Genomic DNA, 19,446 nt, shown 5'->3' with positions numbered 1-19,446 from the left:
AAATTAAAGTGTCGGTTAATCCGGAAGTTACTCGTTGAAAAAAATCATTTTAAACTGCTTATACGCGTGGTACGTCATGTAACTTTTCTAACATCGATTCTACTCGTGTAGAAATAACTTTCTCTTTTCACGTCTTACATTTCATCGAATCATCTTAAGTATTTATAAATGAAATTTTAATGAACGCATCAAATCAATATTAAATATCGATATTCAACATTCTGATTGCGAGTTTCTTTAAAAAAAAGAAAACAGATTTAAATGAGAATTGAGTTTTTCAAAATAGTTATCCTTCGTTAGACATTATTTTCACATTTTAAATCGATTAGCTCTTTCAGATATTTATTGACGAAACGTTTTTAAATTTCTTTTAATATTATTTTTTTACTTATTTAAATTTTTGAACAAGTTATTATTAATTTTAAAATTAATTTCGTTTAAATATTTAATAACATTAAATTAATTTTTAGTTTTAAAATAGTATCCTTTTTTTAATTAATAACATTAATTGATTAGATTTACGAATGTTTTTTTCATTTGTTTTTTAAAAATTTACAAACATTGTTTGAATGAAAAAGCCATTAGAGAGTGAAGGAATTAATATTTACGAATATATCATTACTGCATTAAAAATCAAAAGATTGTTTTTAAAATATAATATTTCAGTTTTTATATATATAGCAACAAAATTTTAAAATAAATTAAATTGGCTCAATACGTCAATTTAATGTTAAATAATATAATAAAAAGAGACGTATACAATATGGCGTCCATAGTTTCGAAAAATTGTAAATTTTACGTTTACTGCATTCTTTTATATATATAAATAAATGAAAAAAAATATATATATATATTAAACATGTTTATCTAATTTAAATACGTATAAGATCGATGTTTTTATTGATCGATTTGTTTAAAAATTATAAGAAGCGATTTCTCTTGACGTAATCCGAGTGCAATAAAGTATGTCAATGTCCTAATACGTTCTGCATATAAATAACTTCACCGAAGTTGTTAAACGTCGTTGTAAGGTTAACATACAATTAATGTATATACTTACATGTATCAAATCAATAAATTATTTTTCTTATTTTGTATAAACTTCGAAGATATCAATGCGATTAAAAACATTCGTGTCTACCTCTTTCTCTTTCTCTTACGCAAAAGTTCAAACTTCTTTTATTTACAGATCTTACTTGTAAACAAAATTACATTTTTTCCTTAATAATTTCGAATCAAGAATTTGAAAAAATCCACACACGTACATCGGTAATAATTACGACAGCGAACTAAGACGAAAAATTTGGAAAAAGAAAACTTAATTAAACAATTATAATACGATTTCGTTAATTTACTTTTAATATATCTGTTTTAATTTACCAACACGGGATGTGCAACAATAGTAAATACGATCAATTTAATAAAAAAATAAAAAAGAGAAGCGTTTTTACGTTAAAAAATTGTAACAATTGTAGGCATTGTATCTAAAGAATGGATGGGAAATGTTGTTAAATTTTTGTAAACGAATCTGTTATGATTTTAATCTTTTTCTGCTTGCTTTTTTTTTAATCTGGCCCGTTACCTCATACTTGCATTGCATTGCACGCCTACGAGAGAGAGACATAAACGTCGTATATCCTCGATCGTCAACACGAATACCCCTCCAATGGTTGGTCAGCTATATAAAAGGTGACTTAACGTGGATACCATTTGATTATTCAACTTTTACTGACGCAGGTAGGTATAAACGAAGTATTCTATTAAAAACTTTCCCTTAGAGTGGGATATAGAAAAAAAAAAAGCATTTTCGTTATTCTCCTATTAGATATATTTTTTGTCTTTCAATATTTTTTTTCTCATTCAAGAAGAAAATACGCGGTGAAGAAAATGGCAAGATATTTGATCCTTTTGGCATTGTTGGTGACAGTGGTTTATGCTGCTGATAAATATCCTAGCAAGTATGACGACTTTGACGTTGATAAAATTCTTCGAAACGATCGTGTCCTTACCAGTTACATTCGATGTTTTCTCGGCGAGGGTTCCTGCACCTCGGAAGGTCGCGAAATGAAAAGTAAGTATTAATTAAAAATATATTATACATGAATAATTATTTAATATATTTTTTTTTTATTCAGTGAAAAATATAAGAATAAATAAATAATATATGTGTGTAATAATATTATATATATTTTATTAAATATAATATAATTAATAAGATATATAATAATATTATTACATATATAATATATGTTTATACCAAATAATTGAAAGATTAATTAAAATGGTTTTGGATTAAATTATTTCTCTAACAGAGTTCAATATACTTCTAACGATTGCATAAGATACGTTTTGAACTTTCTCAAGTTTCACACAGATTTCTAACAAGCCCGTCATGGATTTTTAATTGAAAGTATCGTAAGATAATCTTACACGGATTGATCGACGACATATTTTTTTTAATATAAATTCGTACGAAGAAGTTTGCGCAAATACTAATGCAAATAGAAAATTACAAATAAAAAATGAAGAGAAAACAGGCAATTGTGAAAGTTATTATAAAAATACGAATTGCATAGAACAAAGTTCACTATCGTTATTGATATTATCGTCAAAAATGTAACAAATGTTATTTAATTATTATCGTTTTTTTCTCTTATCCAGAAATTCTACCCGACGCTCTTAGTACGAATTGCATTAAATGCACCCAGAAGCAAAAAGATATTGTTGTAAAGGTCAGGAATCATCTTAAAGCAAGGAGACCGAAAGATTGGGATCGGCTAATCGCTAAATTTGACCCACAAGGTGAATACGAGAAACAGTTGGATAGATTGCAAAGCGGCAAGAAGGTTTAGAAGAAACCATGATGTTACTCATAAGAAAAAATAATCGTCTAGAGATAATATAGTATATAATATTAATAATAATATTAATATTAATAATATATATATATGGAAGACTGAAGTCGACGATTGTTAGATGCGCCTTATGCATATACGCGGGTGGTTTGAACATTTTTGAGCTGTAACAATACAAACTTTTATATTTAAAAAAAAAATAAAAATCAGTTTGACACTGAAAAAATAAATTGCTTCTGTTGGACTGAAAACATTTCAACCTCATCTACATATATGCATTACTTCAAATATTTAAAAAATTTTTGTATATACCATCAATCGATACGCGTGTACTGAATTAAAGATTTTATTTTCTTAAATGAAAAATTAATTAATTCGGAATTGATTAATTGGAAATTAATTAACACGAAATAGACGTAGTCATACGAAAATGTCACACGAGCAAACAAATAAAAACGGAATTATATTCGTTTTTAAAACTATATGATACGTAAATAACGTCTTTTCTCTTTTGTCGTACATGAATACTTTATACATTAAACTTAGATATTATATTTGTTATGAAATACAAAATTTTTTTTTTGTAATCCAGGAAAAATAGTTAAAAATGTTTTTGTGAAAAGAAGATTAGACTTCTGTTTATTCCACGCGTCTCTTTTTAACTAAAGATCCCAACTGTAAAATAAAACAAAATGTTTCAATAATTCGATTGATAAATCCTTTACTTTCAATTATTCTTCTATTATTACATTTCTTAACTTACTAGATCAGAAATTGCTGGTAAATTATTAGTCTGGTCTGTAACATTATTCTCTTGTTCACGATTTTCTTTAGGCGGAACAACTTTCTTCATATTTCGATGTTGAGGGAATGTTGGCATAAGTTTTGGATCGCAAGCTGTCGAATAAATAAATAAATATTAAATTTCTGTAATATACATGATACTCGGTACAAGTACGATAATTGTATTGTAATTATATATAAGTGTATAAATTATACTAACGTAAAGGTGCTTCTTTGAAGTAACTGCTTTGTAAGCATTCCTCCGCAGTTGCTCGTTTCTTTGGATCGTACATGAATAAAAAGTTTAATAATCTCAAACCAGCAGCACTTAACCAAGGGAATCTTTGTTTTAAATTATTATACGGTTGTTGTTTAAGAGTAAAATTCTGTAAGACTGGCAAAGAATTGAACTCTGGCCAAATAGCTTCACTGGGTGTACCCAATAAATCAACTATTAATTCCAGTTGTTGAATTTCTGTACGTCCGGGTAAAAGAGGTCTATGACCCAACAGTTCTCCTAATATAAAAGAATATACAAATAATAAATTAATTCATATATTATTCATATATATTCATATATTAAATAATAAGCAGCATTATTTTTATTTACCTAATATACATCCAGCAGCCCACATATCAACAGAAGTTGTTTGTGTCTTTGCTTGTAATAATAATTCTGGTGCTCTATACCACAATGTTACTACTCTGGGAGTCATTGGTTTTAAAGGTAATCCAAACCATCTAGCAAGTCCGAAATCAGCTATTTTAACGCATCCTTTATCGGTCATAAGAAGGTTTGAAACCTTCAAGTCTCTATGTACAATAAAGTTATGATGCAAATATCTGAGGCCCTTCAACACTTGCAAGACAATACATTTGACTTGACTTTCCGAAAATGGAGCCTGCATGTTGTCCAATAAACTAGCCAAATCTTGTTCGCAATATTCCATCGCAAGGAATATACTTTCTAAACTTCTTCCAACGACGACTTCTCTCAAGTGAACAATATTTTCATGACGACAGGATAAAAGAACAGAAATTTCTCTCAGACCGCTTACTGGCAATCCATCCTTTTCATGTTCCATTCTCACCTTTTTAAGAGCAACAACTTTATCATTTTTGGTATCTCTAGCTCGGTATACGATTCCATAAGTACCCTCGCCAATGCGGTTCAATTTTTCAAACTCCGATACAAATCGACATTTGCCAAGCTGGTAAATGTAAAGTGATAAAATTACTATTAATATACTATAAAACAAAATATAAATTTATACAATAATAGAAATAATTACAATATCTTGATCAGGTATTTCCATAGGCTTGCCAGTTAAGAATGAAGTTAAAACACCCTTTCTCGTAATGGGTGCAGATGGATCTGGTCCAGCTTCGGATGCTGCTTTTTTATCAGTGTCATTGTTTTCCACAGATTTCTTCTCTAAGGCCTCGTCTAAAATGTAATGGTAATATACATTGAAATTGATTTTTTGTTCTCTAAACATATATTAATAATAATAATATTGAAAGAACATTATTCGTATATTATATAGACACTGAATACATCAATGATGCAATAAGTAAACATTTTATTATACCTTCAAAGCCTGAAAAAAAGGATGTCTCAAAATTCATAATTCCTTGATATTTATACTCCTCACTCTCTGTAAACGCTTGTTCGGAACTTAACCTCTTGTACCGGTATTTTTAGTACACAACGTTACAGTATTTAGACATACCTTTTGTCATAATTGCTGCTGTATATATGGGTTATTAAGTTTTTTTAATAATATTATCCCTTTATTCAAGCATTTACGCTTCAATAAACTAAATTATGTTTCAATTAAATTGATGGTTTAACTTTTACCGACAAATCGTACCGATGAGAGCCAATTCAACGCGTACGTTTCTTACCAACATTATAAATATAAATATAAATTTAAAAATTCATTTATATTCAAAAAACAAATGAATAATTTAATTAGTTATTACTAAAGCATTAAACTCTATACAAAATAATGCACATAAATGTAATAACTCTCGAATAATATGCTTCATTCATAATCTTAAAAAAAAATAGTGTATATATGGGAAGATAAACTAGGAATTTACTTCGATTAGTAACTTTTTAATTTTTAAAGTTGTTAACGATTTGGCGGCAGTATGTACATACATTCTTTTGTGCTTCACGTGTAATCAGACAGTATATTTTTAAAGTAAATTTGTTTATCCATTTGTTATTTAATTTAATATTCGTTTTATTTTCTTTATAATATAAATATGGCAACTGTTATTGTGGAACAAAATAATATTTTACAACACAAGGACGTTGATGATAATGAAGAGTTAGTTATTAATGATAACAATAAGAAGAATTTAATGAATGAAATTATAAAAACATCTTGTGACAATATTACACATAATCAACCCAAAGATGATAGTTTGGAAAAAGTTTTAAAAGAAATGAATTCTGAAGTTATAGCTGACTGTGATAATGTAGATAATAATATTAAAAATGTCTTAGATTTAGATAATACAGATAAAGATATTTTATTGGAAAGTAATGATCAAATTAAGATAGTTAAATCATCATCGAAGAAGTATTTAAGTGTTATAGACAGTGATTCCGAAGACAGTGATATTGGTATATCTTCATCACAAAGGAGGAAAAATGTTATTGACGATGACTCAGAATCTGTTATTTCTAATGTTAGTTCAGAAAAAAATATTATTAAAAAGAAGAAAAACAAGATGATATTAATTGATGATGATGATAATGATGATTCTGTTAGTGCATCTCAAAATTCAATAGAAAAAGAAGAAAGCGTAAGTTCACTTTTGATATTACTGATACATTAATTATTTATGTATACAAATAATGGTAATCATATAATGAATTTGTTATAACTATTCAGTCCAACAAAGCAGTAAAAAGATTTGAGACACTGGTTGATAGTGAGTCGGATGAAGATGAGATTCAACCGTCAACTTTTGTTGAAAATGATAATAAATTTACGGTATTAAAAAATGGAAATAAAAGTATGACCAAGTCAACGAGTAAGAAGAAAGAAAGCAATAGGAAAGTAAGTGGAGTATAATTTTTAATAAGGGAAAACACCATTCTATGTATTAATTTTTCTGGTTCACTGACAGCGTATATATGTAAATTTTAAAAAAATATTTAAGCCCCACCCTTAAGCCCTTGCACTATAATTTTTTTTCAAAACTGCATGCCAAAGTCAATACTATATTTTGTGCTCGTTTCTGTCTCAAAAAACATTATAGTGTATAAAATTATTATTTCAGAGTTCAATCAGAGCTTCTAAAAATGAAGCAATGAAACAAATTCATAGTGAAACTCAACGATTAATTAGAGAAACTGAATTATCCTTACCATATCATAGACCAAAACCACGAACATTGCAGGAATTTTTAAATAGAAAAAAAGTATCTGTAACTCTTCCCAATGCACCTACGACTGCTACTAAACTCAAAATGTCTTCCGCTATTGTAAGGTAATATCTTCATACTTCATACTAAATATAAGTATTTTTAAAATATTTTCTAAAACATTTTTTAAAATTATTTATCAATCAATTGTTTCTTTTCTTTTTTATATAGCAAAGTACTTGAAGATAAAGAAAAAGAAGCAGAAGAATTTTACAAATCTTCTGATTCGGATGAAGAAATAGAGAAAGTAGAAAATCCTATTTCTGAACTTACAATCAAAGATGCTAGCACATCTTCAGTTGGGAATGGAACGACTCTTTTAAATGATGTCGATTGTATTTTTATTGAAAATGTTGAAAAGGTAACGACTAATGGTACTGAAAGTTCTTCCATTAACGAAGATATTTCACATTGCGAATCTACTGTAAACAATATTTCAGAAGGATTATTTATTGATAATAATGAGATAAAAGCTACAGCAGATTTAAGTGATAAAATAGAAAAAACTGATTTTGATTTATCTGAGAATATTATTCATGATCATAGTAAAAATGATGAAACAATTGCACAAGAAATAATAAATAAGTTACTTGATCTAGTGGAATGTGAAGTTAAAAAATACGACGAAGATATATTAGAAAAAAATATTGTATTGGAAAAGACAAATGAAATATGTTTAGAGGAAAAAGAAAATGAAGTATTGGAAGCAATTGATGCAAATATTTCATTGCACGAAGATGAAAATGATAAATTGCATGATCAAGCTAGCGATGATAACCGAGATATAGAAACCTCTGTATTGGAAAATACAATAGAAAAAACAGCGGAGTGTGTACAAGGCTTACCTTTACCAGACTTTGTCGAAGAAGAAAAAAGTGCTAGAAAACAATTATTACTAGATATAAAGAAAAAAGTAGAGCCACGATTAAAAGGCTCTCCAGGTATGATAATTGATTTATCGCGCGACGTAAAACCAAACAAGAAAGGCGTGGAAAATTTAATAAATAGATTTTTTGTCAAACATACTGCGAGCGATAAAAATGCAGAAGAAACAACCGAAATAAATGTTCTTCACATAGAAAATACTACCGATGGATTAAAGGCAGTTAAACGTTCGCTTTTATATAAAAAGCCAATTATTGAAAAAGAAGATCCAGAATTATCTAAGCCTGGAGCTAAATTGAAACGTTTGAAGGAAAATCTGAAACTTAAAATGGCTATGAAACGTAACGAAGAATGGAAACAAAAGGAACAAGAGGAAAAGGATAAGGATGAATTAGAAGAGGACGTTGTAGACATAGATAATAACGAGATTGAGGGAAAGTTACTGGATGAATCTAGCACAAGCGGAGAAAGTGAACCAGAAGAGAACGATATACCAATGGTAGATAAAAAATACAAGCCTATGTGTGAATTTGCGGACGATGAAGCTATGGAAAGTGAGATTGAAGATGATGATAATGAAGTGGAGGAGGAGAAAGAAGAAAATGAAGAGGAGGAAGAAGAGGAAGAGGAAGAAGAAGAGGAAGAGGAGGAAGAGGAAGAGGAAGAGGAGGAAGAGGAAAACAACGATGATAATAATGAACAAAATAATGAAGACACAAATGATGAAAGTATTGGCATTAAAGGGAAATGGAAACCGAAGAGAATCATAAAAGCGTTTGAAGATGATTCTAATTTGTCGTCGTCAAAAACTTCAATGGATGAGACTAATGAAACGAAGAAAAAAGTTTTTAAAAGAAATAAAACGGACGTGGATATATTTGAAACGATTGATGATAATTGTCAAAGTCAATGGAACAGCGACGAAGAAAATTATGTTTCAATTTTTCAAAAAAATAATCAACAATCAGATTTAACGCAAATATGTAAGACGCCATTGATTAAAACAAATGTTCTTGATTTTGTATCTCCGATTACGCAATTAACAATACTACACGCAAACTCAAATTCTTCTAAAAAGAATTCAGTTAAGAAAGAATTTGTATTTGGTAATGATGTCGATTCATTATCTCAAACGCCATTCGATACATCTAAAAATCGTTTTAGTATGGATAAGCGATTAGGACCACAAAAAAAGCTTTTCGATGACTATAACGATGTAGCTAACGATGAAGATCTCATGCAATTATGTTCAGGAGCATTTCCATCTGTGCAGATGATGAAGTTAAATCCAATATCATCGGAGCAAACATCTTCATTGACAATGAATGAATTCAACAAAGATATGTCAGACGTATCAAAATCAGACAAAAATACATTGTTTGAAAACGACAATTCTCAAGATATAACGCTCTTTTTGGAAGAAAATTCTGTTTCACCTAGCAATACTTGTAAAGATAATAAAAAAGAAGAAAATTCGAATAACGCCGAAGCTACGTGGAATAAATTATCTGTCGTATTATCGTCTGACAGCGAAGATGATTCTAATCACAAAGGTAAAGTAAAAGTAACGAAAAAACATCCTAAAAAATTAGAATTATCAGATGACGACGAGGAGGAGGAAGACGACAATCGTCGGGTTAACGTACAATCGGATGAGGAAAAAGTAAACGACGATTACGTTGATTACGATTCCGAGGAAAATGAAGTAGTTCTACCGAAAAAGAGGAAGAATAAAATTGCTGCTGAGTTTTTGGAAGAAGAAGCCGAGTTGAGTGAAAGCGATTGGGATTCCGCAGATGAGGATGAACAAGATTTGGATAAATTGGAAATAGAGGAAGGAGACGAGGATGATATCGATGAAAATAAAGTGCATAATCAATTGGAAAAAATTCATATGAAACAAATGTTAGATCAGGATCAAAGGGAGGTGAGAATGTTACAAGAATTATTATTCGAGGATGGAGATTTGTATACCGAGGGTAGCGGACGAGAAAGAAAATTCAAATGGAAAAACATAGGTACTATTAAATATCAATATAATATAAATAGAAATGTTCTATGTGTTTGGAATATATTTTGAAAATTTATTTCAATAATTTTATCACATTCATCTAGATAAGCTTGGTGATAATAACGATGCTTCTAATGTCAACGATGAAACGGACGCCGGATTCGATGCGCAAGAAAACGAGAATGAATTAGAATGGTGCAAACTTCGGCACGAAAGAGACAAATTTATCGAGGAGAAAAAGGTATAAGGAATAAAAAAGAAAAAATATTCTATTCTTATAATAGTTAATTAAAATTCGATGTGCACAATTTAATTGGATTTGCAGAAAGCAGTAGACGAAGAGATCGAAGAGGATTTGGAAAAAAGTGAAATCTTTAATTTTGGGGTGAAATTATTGAAAAAGAAAATCGAATCAAAACAATCGGAGAAAAAAGATCGTTTGGAAAATAATTTGCCTATGATAGAACCGATAATGCCACGTAATTTAACCGATTTATTGAACTCACCTGCATTGGAAGGAAGAAGAAACGTGATTAAAGTAAGTAATTATATTCTAACGTATAATAATTAATACAAAATAAATTATGTTATTACTTTATCAATACATAATTATTATTAACACGTTCGAGATTGGCAAAGTAGTCTTAACGTAATTCAAAAATCTGTAATTAAATATTACCAATGTGATCCTCCTATGCTGTTGAATAATAAATTTTAATTACTTCATTTGTTTTATACAATTTCGTTTGATTGTTACAATATTTAAATTGTAGTATTATTTTATTAGCAATATGTTTTATATTTCTCAAGCCATTATTCATACGGTTTTCAGTTAAACCAACTCTGGTCGCCAATCTAATTAACATATATGCGTATAAATATTATTATAAAAAAAAACAAGTATATATATATATTTACAAATGTAATTATTACATTGATCGTTTCAGACAATTATGAAAAAACGTTCGTTGTTATCACGAGGAGAAGAGGAATTGGATCGTCTAGCCAAAAGAGTAAGACTGAACGATACGATCAATTTGGCGCCAATGAATACTAAGAACTTTGTGTTCGCGCATGTAACCCCGTCGACGAAGACAACCGATGACGAAGAAAACGAAAATATCCGCAAAGAAAATGAAAACGAGTCGACGTCGAATGAGAAAACGTTCCAACGTAGAAAGAGGAAGGCGTTGGCGTCGACGTCGGGTTTGACGTCGGGGAATATAACGACTCCTAAAAGAACAATGAAGCAACAAGAAGGGATGGATAAGAAAAAAAAGAAAATATTTTAATATAAATACAAATTTTTTATATATACATATATGAATATACGTACGGGTAGTTATAATTGTATAATAATTTTATTCTTATATATTATATTTCGACGTTAGTGAGGCTACGTTCGAAATATTGTAAATATCGTTATTATTATTATTACTATTATTACTATTATTATTATTATAAGCGATCTACATGCATAATACATTGAAATATAATACTATTTTTTATATATCCTATATATATATAAATGTGTTACGAATTCTATGTATATGTACATGGTGGTCCATGTGGTGTTGTATGATTGACATTGGCTACATTTCTTTTTTTTGGATGGTAAAACAAAGGAAACACCGTTGGTCGGAGACGAAAAGAAAAATAGAAAGAGAAAGAGAAAGAGAGAGAGAATGAGCGTACTCATAGTAACGAGAGCCGTAGTACATTTGTTCGATAGCAACTCTCATTCCGGTTCATCCGATATCGTCGTCGTCGTATAGTATGAGGATAGTGCTGTAGGTATCTTTCGTATAACGAATGTGAGTGAGTGAATGTGTGAGTGAGTGCGTGAGTGCGTGCGAGCACCGTTGTTCACTCTCGCGCGTTATACACCGGTATTGGAAAATAATCCGAACAATACGGCATGGAGCGTATGTTTAATGTAACTCTATCCAATAATGCACGTCCTGGCCTAGGGCAACCGAGTGCCCCTCGTGCACGCTCGGCAAACACGACACGAAAGGTAGGGCTGAGGTGGACACACAACCACGCGTCGTAGTGGTGACCTGACTCATCAAGAACACATTCCATTTACTATATACTTACATTTTAATCGCATGACTTCGCCCTGGATGGATGGATGGATGGATGGATGGTGGATGGATGGATGGATGGATGGATGGAAATACGTGCGTTTTTCTTCTCTCTTTTCAAATATTTCTAACGGTTTCCTTGAAATCCTTGAGACTACTGCGAGATGATTGGTAGTCGTCGTCGTCTTCTTCTTATTCGTTACGTTGTTAAAACCCCGATCGTCGTTTCAGAACGCTTCAGAGCTTGCTCGCGTATATTCAAAGTTAACAAATTGTACAAAGAATATGAAAGATATATGAATAAACAATAGCTGACGATGATGATGATTATGATAACGATGATGATGATGATATTGATGATGATGATGATGATGATGATGGTGACGATTTTTCTTTTTATTCTCGGTCAGAATAACAGATTGGCGTGTACCACAAAGTAATAGACGGCTGGGTTGGTTCCACTTCATTTAGGCTACCCCTGGCTTTAAGCTAAGAGACGAAGAAAAGAGAAAGGAGAGAAGAAGGGGTGGGAGGGTTAAAAGAGAGGAGTAAGGTAAAGAGAGAGAGAGAGAGAGATACGATAGGAAAAGACTGGAAGAGCGTTGAGGACTGCGGTGGAAACGGGGAATGAGGGTGGTTTGTTGCGTAAGCCGATTAGAGCATCACGGCAGTCACTCCTAGTCCGTGCAGGGAGGAGGAGAAGGAGGAAGAGGGTGGGTGGGGTGGTAGCTGGGTGGTGTATGCCCAGATCACGTTGATGCTCTCCGCGAAAGGTGGATTGGGAGGTTGAGCAGCGTGCAAGCCGAACAGTCAGGCAGAGACACATTAAAATCGCATAAAATATGTACACGCATCCCTCACCCTCGCCCATCACCCTTCTCTCTTCCCACCTCACCCCTAACCTCCATCCTATGTCCTGTAGTATAGTACCATGTTTTCGAACTGGTGCTTGCTTGCTTGCTTGCTTCTACGAAAGCACTCGCTTACATCTGCTCGTACGCGAAAAGCTTACTACTACTCCGGACCCATCTTCTTTCCTTTACCCCTCCCTCCCTTCTAACCCCTTTATCCATTCTTTTTTATCATCATCTTTTTTTTCCTTTCTTTCTTTTACTTTTCAAGACGAGCACCGACCCAACCACTCTTCTCCTTTAAATATAGAAAATTACATTTATTTGTTTTAGATGTACCAGTAGTCATCTGTTTAATAATTTTACAAAGCAATTTTAAAGCATTGATACCATTTATTTATTACACACGTATTATGTGAATGTTAGTTCTCATTGTCAGAAAATACGAATAAACGAATGGCTTATTAGTTTTATTTAGACGTGTGACGAATTTGAGTATTGGAATGCCAACGGAGAAACTGATAAATCGTATATTCGGTGAATTTAACAAGATAGTTATAACTCCGGCACGTTGTCCTCGTTATTATGTCTCGTTATTAGTGTTATATCGATGTTATATGTATCGATAAGTAAACGAACAAATACGACGTTTGATTTCATTCGATTATTTCGGAACGAGACCATTCATTCGGTAAATCGTTTGTATCTTTTATTATCGGTTGTTGTTGGTCCAAAATACGAAACATCCAAAAATAATATAGAAAAAAAATGTAAAAAAAATAGGGTGGAACGAAAAAGTGAATAAACGGGGAAGCAAATAAAAAAGGAAATAAAATAAAAAAGAGAGAAGAAACCCTTCTTCTTTTCTTTTTTTTTTGTTTTAGTAAATATTTTCCTCCCCCTACGTAATGATAGTACATAGTACAATATATATATATTGTTTGGTTTTATATCCGCACGAACATTCTGCGGAGATTAGCCGACGAAGCAAGCACGGGTGCGCAACACGTAGGAAAACGTTTTACGTAGTATCAAATAATTATTGGAAATCCGTATCGATTGACCTCCATCCTCGCACCCCCATACGCATATTTTACTTACGTACACACACACACACATCTGACATATTAGTTGGAATAATATTTGCGGATAATAATGGACTCTACGGTACCCACCTGTTTTCGTTCGTACGCAGGAATGATTACGTGAGATAATCTATAACGCCGATGCCGAATTAATCCGTACCGAATTAATGTCTGAACGTTTCGACTCCTACTACCTTTATCTCCTCTTCTCTGCATCTATATTTTTTGTAATTTATTTTTTTTTAAACAATATCTATCTATCCATCTATCTATTTCACATTATTTTATATATATATATATATAATCTTCCAATTATTAAATAAGATATTCTAAATACGTGTGATGGTGATGGTGGTGGTGGGAGAAGGGGATCAAATTCATATATATTTTTTTCCATAATATTAGAGTGAACCAAAAGTTCTTCGTACGTTTATTGTGATGAAACTTTATCTTTGAAACTGCATAATGGAATTGTTTCTTTTTTTTTCTTTTCGTAAAATTTACTTTTGGAAATATCGATAATTTAAAAAAGTTCACGAACTTTTGGCTCAACCCAATATTCATTTTCCCTTTTTCGTCTCTATTCGTTCATTTTCTTTTTTACCATCGAAACTAACCAAGCGTGTTTCCACTGATAATAATTGGCCAATGATTGCGTTGATTGGTCGAACTGTCGAGTTATTCTTCGAAGGTGGAGAGGAGCAACATCGATGGACGGCAACGTCTTGAGTGCATCTCAACAGGCTCTCGTCCAATTACAGAGCGTGATTGTCCGACCTTCGTAGATCCCACAAGGGGGTGCGGATTAACTAACGGAATCGGCTGATCTTCTTGCATGTATGAGTACAGTCGTACATGTACGTACATACGCACCACACCAACACACGCTAATATTTCGCAGACGAATGTTGGTTGACATACATAAGTGACATTAACGTAGGCCCATTATAAGCCTAGGAATTATTTATAAAGATTAATTCACCCCCTCAGTCTCGATGATTATTTATATATAATTAAGAAGATCAAAAGATTATAGGCAAGCCGCAAACGTCGCACCGATCGAACGAACCTGACGAATTTCAAAAAATAATTAACAATAAATACCCCGTGTAATAAATCAGCCATAAAACTCGTAAAAGTATTTGATTGCTTGGAAAGTAGTTTCTTTTTTTTCCATATTTAAAATCCAAAGCATTTTTAACGATTGATTTATTGGACTTTTCAATTACTTTCTCAAGTAAAACCATTGGTTTTATTTGACTTCCATTTCTTTTTTCAACGTGACGTATTCTTTCGAATCAAAATTACTAGAAGACATTCGTTTAACATATTCTCTTTTCGTAAACTGAACGTAATTTTGTTCTTCCTTGTACTGCGTTATTATCATTTTTGATAATCTACTTGGTTGATCGAAACCCAACGAGATTTTAAATTACTTCTGAAGTGTCCGTTGCTAAAACGTAAAATGATTTTAAGATTTAGAGTAAGCTCATATCAGAGGTATCAGTAAACGCGACTAAACAAAATTACTTTTCAAATAACCCAAATATGATTCGAATATTGTTGATGTTGTTGATGCCTATCCACGACATAGGAAAGAAAAAATAATAATCGATCGAGCGAAAAATGTAGGTAGAGGACGAGAGATGGTAGGATGTAACTTTAATAGTAAAAAAAGAAAAAAAGAAAAAAAAAATTACGAAGCGTAGCGACAGCGTGAGAGAACAATGACGTGAACGTTACGTTATATGGGGAGAGTCGGGTATACAATTAAAGGTATGCAATGCAACCGTATAATTGCACCTTATCTTACTCCTCACGCACGATCCCTCCTCGATCTCTCTCTCTCCCTCTCTTTCTCTTTTCTTTTATTTTCTTATTTAACACGGGTTTATATTTTCTACGTTAATGCTACGTTATATCATGAAATTCATGAAACATAAATCAATGACGTTTCGATTATAATATAAGACAAAGTTGAAATCATTTTTCATTTGTTGGGTTACTTGGGTTTGAAACAAAACAAAAACAAATAAAAGAGAAAAAGAAGAGTGTATAATTGAAAGACAGTGTTACAGTTGGATTTAATCAAATACATTTCGATGAAGAAAAGAAAGAAGAAGAAGAAAATTACGAGAGTTGATTTGTTCGTATAGCTTGTAAAGAAAGAAGTACAAGTAAGCAGACAGAACAGGCAGGAAGGCAAGCAGGCAGGCAGGCAGGCAAGCAGCGTCTACCCGCGTCTGCCCGCGTCTGGTCGTTTGGCGAGGGGCGTCGGGCGTTTAAATGAGCACGCGCCCGAGCACAAAAGAGGGGAGGATAAGGTGGCCGACCAATAGGAATCGAGATAGCAGTTAGCTCCCGGGCGGAGCATAGGGATATACGAGACGTGGCACGAGCTTCCTTCTGTCAAACGGCGTCCGAACGCCGAGGTGGAGGGTCGTGTCGTAGTAGGTTTTTAAAATAGGCTGGATTTTAAACGAAAACACATCATCGACAGGTTGGCGAGAGACCAGATTTAGTTAGTTTTTATCATTTTCCTTTTTCATATTCAGATTAGAGATATTTGAATAAATCATGGAGAAGACGAAGCTGTTCGAATCACTTAGGAAGAGTACCTCGTGAAAATTCAATCAAGGACAAATCAGGCACGAGGAAATTAATCCTCGAGAGAGGGAGAGAAAAAAGAGAGAGAGAGAGATAGAAAGATAAAGATCTCGTGAAAGTAAGAAAAAAAAGAAAGAAAGGGGGAAAGATGCTACACAGTACTTTGCCCCGGGCGTTTCTCGCTCCCGGGTTAAACTATTTCGGTTATTACGGAGAGGAAGTTCATCATCCGTATGCGGCACCGCAAACGAGCTGGCACATACCAACGGACAACAACGCAGCTAGTACGTACGGTAGAATATCTGAGCAACATCAGACCGTATTACGCGGTTGGGAATCATCGAGACCTTCGACACCTTGTCCATTGGATTTGTCCTTGAAAGCACCGGCTACATCCAACACGCCTAGGACCACTACCGAGGATGCTGCTATCGAGGTAGATGACGAGGAAGACAGGAGAATTCGCGAGGAGGTCCAAAGACGAGCGGAAAATCGAAGATATCGAACGGAGAGCGAAAGCGTTGATCCACTTTTGATCGAGGAAATCGAAATCGAACCTCAACGTAGTTCGTCAGCTCACAGTCAACGGAGTTACGACAGACATTTGGCATCGTCAAAAGAAAACGGTTTGCACGTTCAGGAAGTATTCGATAAGGCTCGGTTTCCTGATGAGACCACCACTCGATTGCCACCACCTTATCCGAACAATGACGCTATTCAAAAGTATCATCAATTGCAAAATCAAAAGCTATTATTGAACAGTCCGACACGATTGCAATCGATACAATCTTACCATCAGCAACTTTTATTGACACCGCAGCATCATTTTCAAAGTATACACGCACCTATGACCCCACCGAGTACTCCATCGCCACCCCAATGTCCAAGAAGGAAGACCAGAGAAGAAGATGTATCTTCGCCATCTAGTTCGATGATAAACGTTAACGTTACTCCCCGACAAAACGTATCGTCCGACAAGCCTACGCCAAGACCAAAAAAGAAACACGCGAGAAGACTTAAATTCGACGAGGATACGAGCAGTCCTGTTTCCGGAACGGTAATACTAGGACCGGACGAGGCAGTGGTTACCGGTGACATAGATCCGGCTTTCAACATCGTCGAAGTCACCGAAGAGGCACGGGCCGAACTGGCTAAGATCGAAAATCGGCTTGGTCCCTATCAGTGTAAGCTCTGCAGGCAATTACACGAAGACGCATTTCAATTGGCTCAACACAGGTGTTCCAGAATAGCTCATGTTGAATACAAGTGTCCGGAGTGCGACAAGAGGTTCTCTTGTCCGGCTAATCTTGCTTCCCATCGTCGTTGGCACAAACCGAGATTACCGAACGGAGAATCGATTACCGGTGGTTCCAATTCATCGACACAGAGTGCCACCACGACAACCGAGATACCTTGCACCAGATGTGACGCCAAGTTCAGTCGGCAGGCTGCCTTGAGAAAACACATTGCCAATCAACATCCGGAAAATGTTCTTAACGCCAACACCAACAGCAATAGCAATAGTAGCACTAACAGTAATAGCAGCAACAATACCAACAACAATAATAACAATAACAACAATACCACCAAAAACATCACCCTAGACGATCCGGAAACTGCATCCAAGTTGGACAGTAGCCAGCTCGGTATACAGAGTCTTTCGAGCAACGTGATGCCCTGACACCAGTTTCCTGCTCGACCCCTACCTCGACGACCTGGATTTTATTGGAGATACGGCCTTGACTTGTAAGACTCGTACTACTTCAGATTAATTCTTACTACTTCCTTCTAATTCAGTACTAATCGATAGTACTACTTCTTATTATACTTCATATTAATTAATATCTCAAATCTGAATGATTATTTCAACGTTATTCATCGATTAAGTTTCGAATACGTGAGTAAACAATCAAAATGCTCCAAATTCGATATCTTCAATCGAAACACTTTATTATTACGGGAATCTGAAAGTCAAAGTATAAAGGCTGAAAAGTATTTTAAAAGCGAAAGAAAGAAAATTAAGAGAAAAATAAATAAAAATAAGAAATAAATGTGAAAAATGAAAAAAAAAATATATAAAAAAAAGAAGAAAGAAAGAGAGAAAACAAAAAGATAATCGTGAAAAAAGAAAAACGATTACTTCGAAGATTCACGTTCATCGCGAGAAATGATTTCAAACGACGGTTCGTTCAATTATTTTTCACTGGCACAAAACACAACAAGTATTAATTATTATTACTATTATTATTATTATTATTATTATTATTATTATTATTTTATTAGATATATAAGCGTGCTATAGTAATTGCCAAAGAAATAAAAAGGAAATAAAAAGAGTAAGGGGAAAAAACTCACGGTATGGTATAAGAAAATAATAAAATGTGCTTTCTTGAAAGGAAAAGAAGAAAAAAAAAAAGAAAAGAAAATAAGCGCGCGTTATAATATTATAGTTTTGAGTTTGTAAATTTTCTGTAAAAGTGGTAATTGATCTTCGATGGGGTTTTGTTCGATGTAAATGTGTAGATAGTGAGGGTAGGTCGGGTTATAGGGTGTACATAGGTAAAGTGAAGAAGGAACAGAGTATGGGGTGGATGAGGATGGGGGTGGTGGTGGTGGTGGCGGAGGGGGATCGAGGGGGTGGTGACGTATCGAGCGTGAAGATCTCGATTCGTGTTGAGAGCGTTAAATTCTCTTGCTCGTTTCGGTATATTACGGTTAATAACGATAATAATAATCAATCCCATTTCATATTAATTTCATTAATAATATTATAGATACTAAAAATTGTTTTTATTTTCTTTTTTTTTTTTAAGATATTATATCTCAAATGTATAAAAC

The 19,446-nt window shown here is 33.1% G+C and overlaps 4 protein-coding genes across 6 annotated transcripts; 3 read left to right on the top strand and 1 right to left on the bottom strand.

Moving 5' to 3' along the window:
- The first annotated feature begins 1,631 nt into the window (after positions 1 to 1,631).
- On the top strand, positions 1,632 to 3,085 carry LOC122516338 (ejaculatory bulb-specific protein 3-like). 2 transcript variants are annotated; one of them, XM_043634063.1, is made up of 3 exons: positions 1,632 to 1,737; positions 1,866 to 2,071; positions 2,662 to 3,085. In XM_043634063.1, the coding sequence occupies exons 2-3, from the start codon at positions 1,888 to 1,890 to the stop codon at positions 2,850 to 2,852; spliced, it is 375 nt and encodes a 124-aa protein (XP_043489998.1). In that variant the 5' UTR covers positions 1,632 to 1,737; positions 1,866 to 1,887; the 3' UTR covers positions 2,853 to 3,085. The 2 variants fall into 2 exon arrangements, with proteins under 2 accessions (XP_043489998.1, XP_043489999.1); XM_043634064.1 differs by having other exon boundaries at positions 1,637 to 1,737; positions 1,869 to 2,071.
- A 236-nt stretch (positions 3,086 to 3,321) lies between these two features.
- LOC122516337 (cyclin-dependent kinase 10) lies at positions 3,322 to 5,643 on the bottom strand. Of its 2 annotated transcripts, none has more exons than XM_043634062.1 (6): positions 5,372 to 5,643; positions 4,931 to 5,085; positions 4,249 to 4,849; positions 3,859 to 4,155; positions 3,619 to 3,752; positions 3,322 to 3,530 (listed from the first exon to the last, which is right to left on the bottom strand). In XM_043634062.1, exons 1-6 carry the CDS (start codon positions 5,379 to 5,381, stop codon positions 3,495 to 3,497), a joined length of 1,233 nt encoding a protein of 410 aa, XP_043489997.1. In that variant the 5' UTR covers positions 5,382 to 5,643; the 3' UTR covers positions 3,322 to 3,494. The 2 variants fall into 2 exon arrangements, with proteins under 2 accessions (XP_043489997.1, XP_043489996.1); XM_043634061.1 differs by having other exon boundaries at positions 5,231 to 5,642.
- Positions 5,644 to 5,828: 185 nt separating this feature from the next.
- LOC122516336 (claspin-like) lies at positions 5,829 to 11,334 on the top strand. The gene is made up of 7 exons (XM_043634059.1): positions 5,829 to 6,458; positions 6,548 to 6,715; positions 6,939 to 7,147; positions 7,254 to 9,985; positions 10,083 to 10,219; positions 10,304 to 10,516; positions 10,926 to 11,334. The coding sequence occupies exons 1-7, from the start codon at positions 5,913 to 5,915 to the stop codon at positions 11,268 to 11,270; spliced, it is 4,350 nt and encodes a 1,449-aa protein (XP_043489994.1). The 5' UTR covers positions 5,829 to 5,912; the 3' UTR covers positions 11,271 to 11,334.
- A 5,070-nt stretch (positions 11,335 to 16,404) lies between these two features.
- On the top strand, positions 16,405 to 18,623 carry LOC122516389 (formin-J-like). The gene has a single exon (XM_043634152.1). It carries the CDS (start codon positions 16,757 to 16,759, stop codon positions 18,287 to 18,289), a length of 1,533 nt encoding a protein of 510 aa, XP_043490087.1. The 5' UTR covers positions 16,405 to 16,756; the 3' UTR covers positions 18,290 to 18,623.
- The last annotated feature ends 823 nt before the right edge of the window (positions 18,624 to 19,446 follow it).

Source organism: Polistes fuscatus, unplaced genomic scaffold (genome assembly GCF_010416935.1).
Source record: "Polistes fuscatus isolate 324 unplaced genomic scaffold, CU_Pfus_HIC Scaffold2, whole genome shotgun sequence".
Taxonomy (NCBI): Eukaryota; Metazoa; Arthropoda; class Insecta; order Hymenoptera; family Vespidae; genus Polistes; species Polistes fuscatus.
Note: the sequence above shows the minus strand (reverse complement) of the source record. Positions and strands in the feature narration are given on the sequence as shown.

Excerpts from the sequence above, each read along its gene's own strand:
- LOC122516338 (XM_043634063.1), top strand. The coding sequence starts at position 1,888 with ATGGCAAGATATTTGATCCTTTTGGCATTGTTGGTGACAGTGGTTTAT. Across the intron at positions 2,072-2,661 it reads GGAAGGTCGCGAAATGAAAA|AAATTCTACCCGACGCTCTT; the intron begins GTAAGTATTAAT and ends TCTCTTATCCAG.
- LOC122516337 (XM_043634061.1), bottom strand. The coding sequence starts at position 5,267 with ATGAATTTTGAGACATCCTTTTTTTCAGGCTTTGAAG. Across the intron at positions 4,156-4,248 it reads GGCTGCTGGATGTATATTAG|GAGAACTGTTGGGTCATAGA; the intron begins GTAAATAAAAAT and ends CTTTTATATTAG. Across the intron at positions 3,531-3,618 it reads TACCAGCAATTTCTGATCTA|TTGGGATCTTTAGTTAAAAA; the intron begins GTAAGTTAAGAA and ends TTTATTTTACAG.
- LOC122516336 (XM_043634059.1), top strand. The coding sequence starts at position 5,913 with ATGGCAACTGTTATTGTGGAACAAAATAATATTTTACAACACAAGGAC. Across the intron at positions 7,148-7,253 it reads ATGTCTTCCGCTATTGTAAG|CAAAGTACTTGAAGATAAAG; the intron begins GTAATATCTTCA and ends TTTTTTATATAG. Across the intron at positions 10,220-10,303 it reads AATTTATCGAGGAGAAAAAG|AAAGCAGTAGACGAAGAGAT; the intron begins GTATAAGGAATA and ends TTGGATTTGCAG.
- LOC122516389 (XM_043634152.1), top strand. The coding sequence starts at position 16,757 with ATGCTACACAGTACTTTGCCCCGGGCGTTTCTCGCTCCCGGGTTAAAC.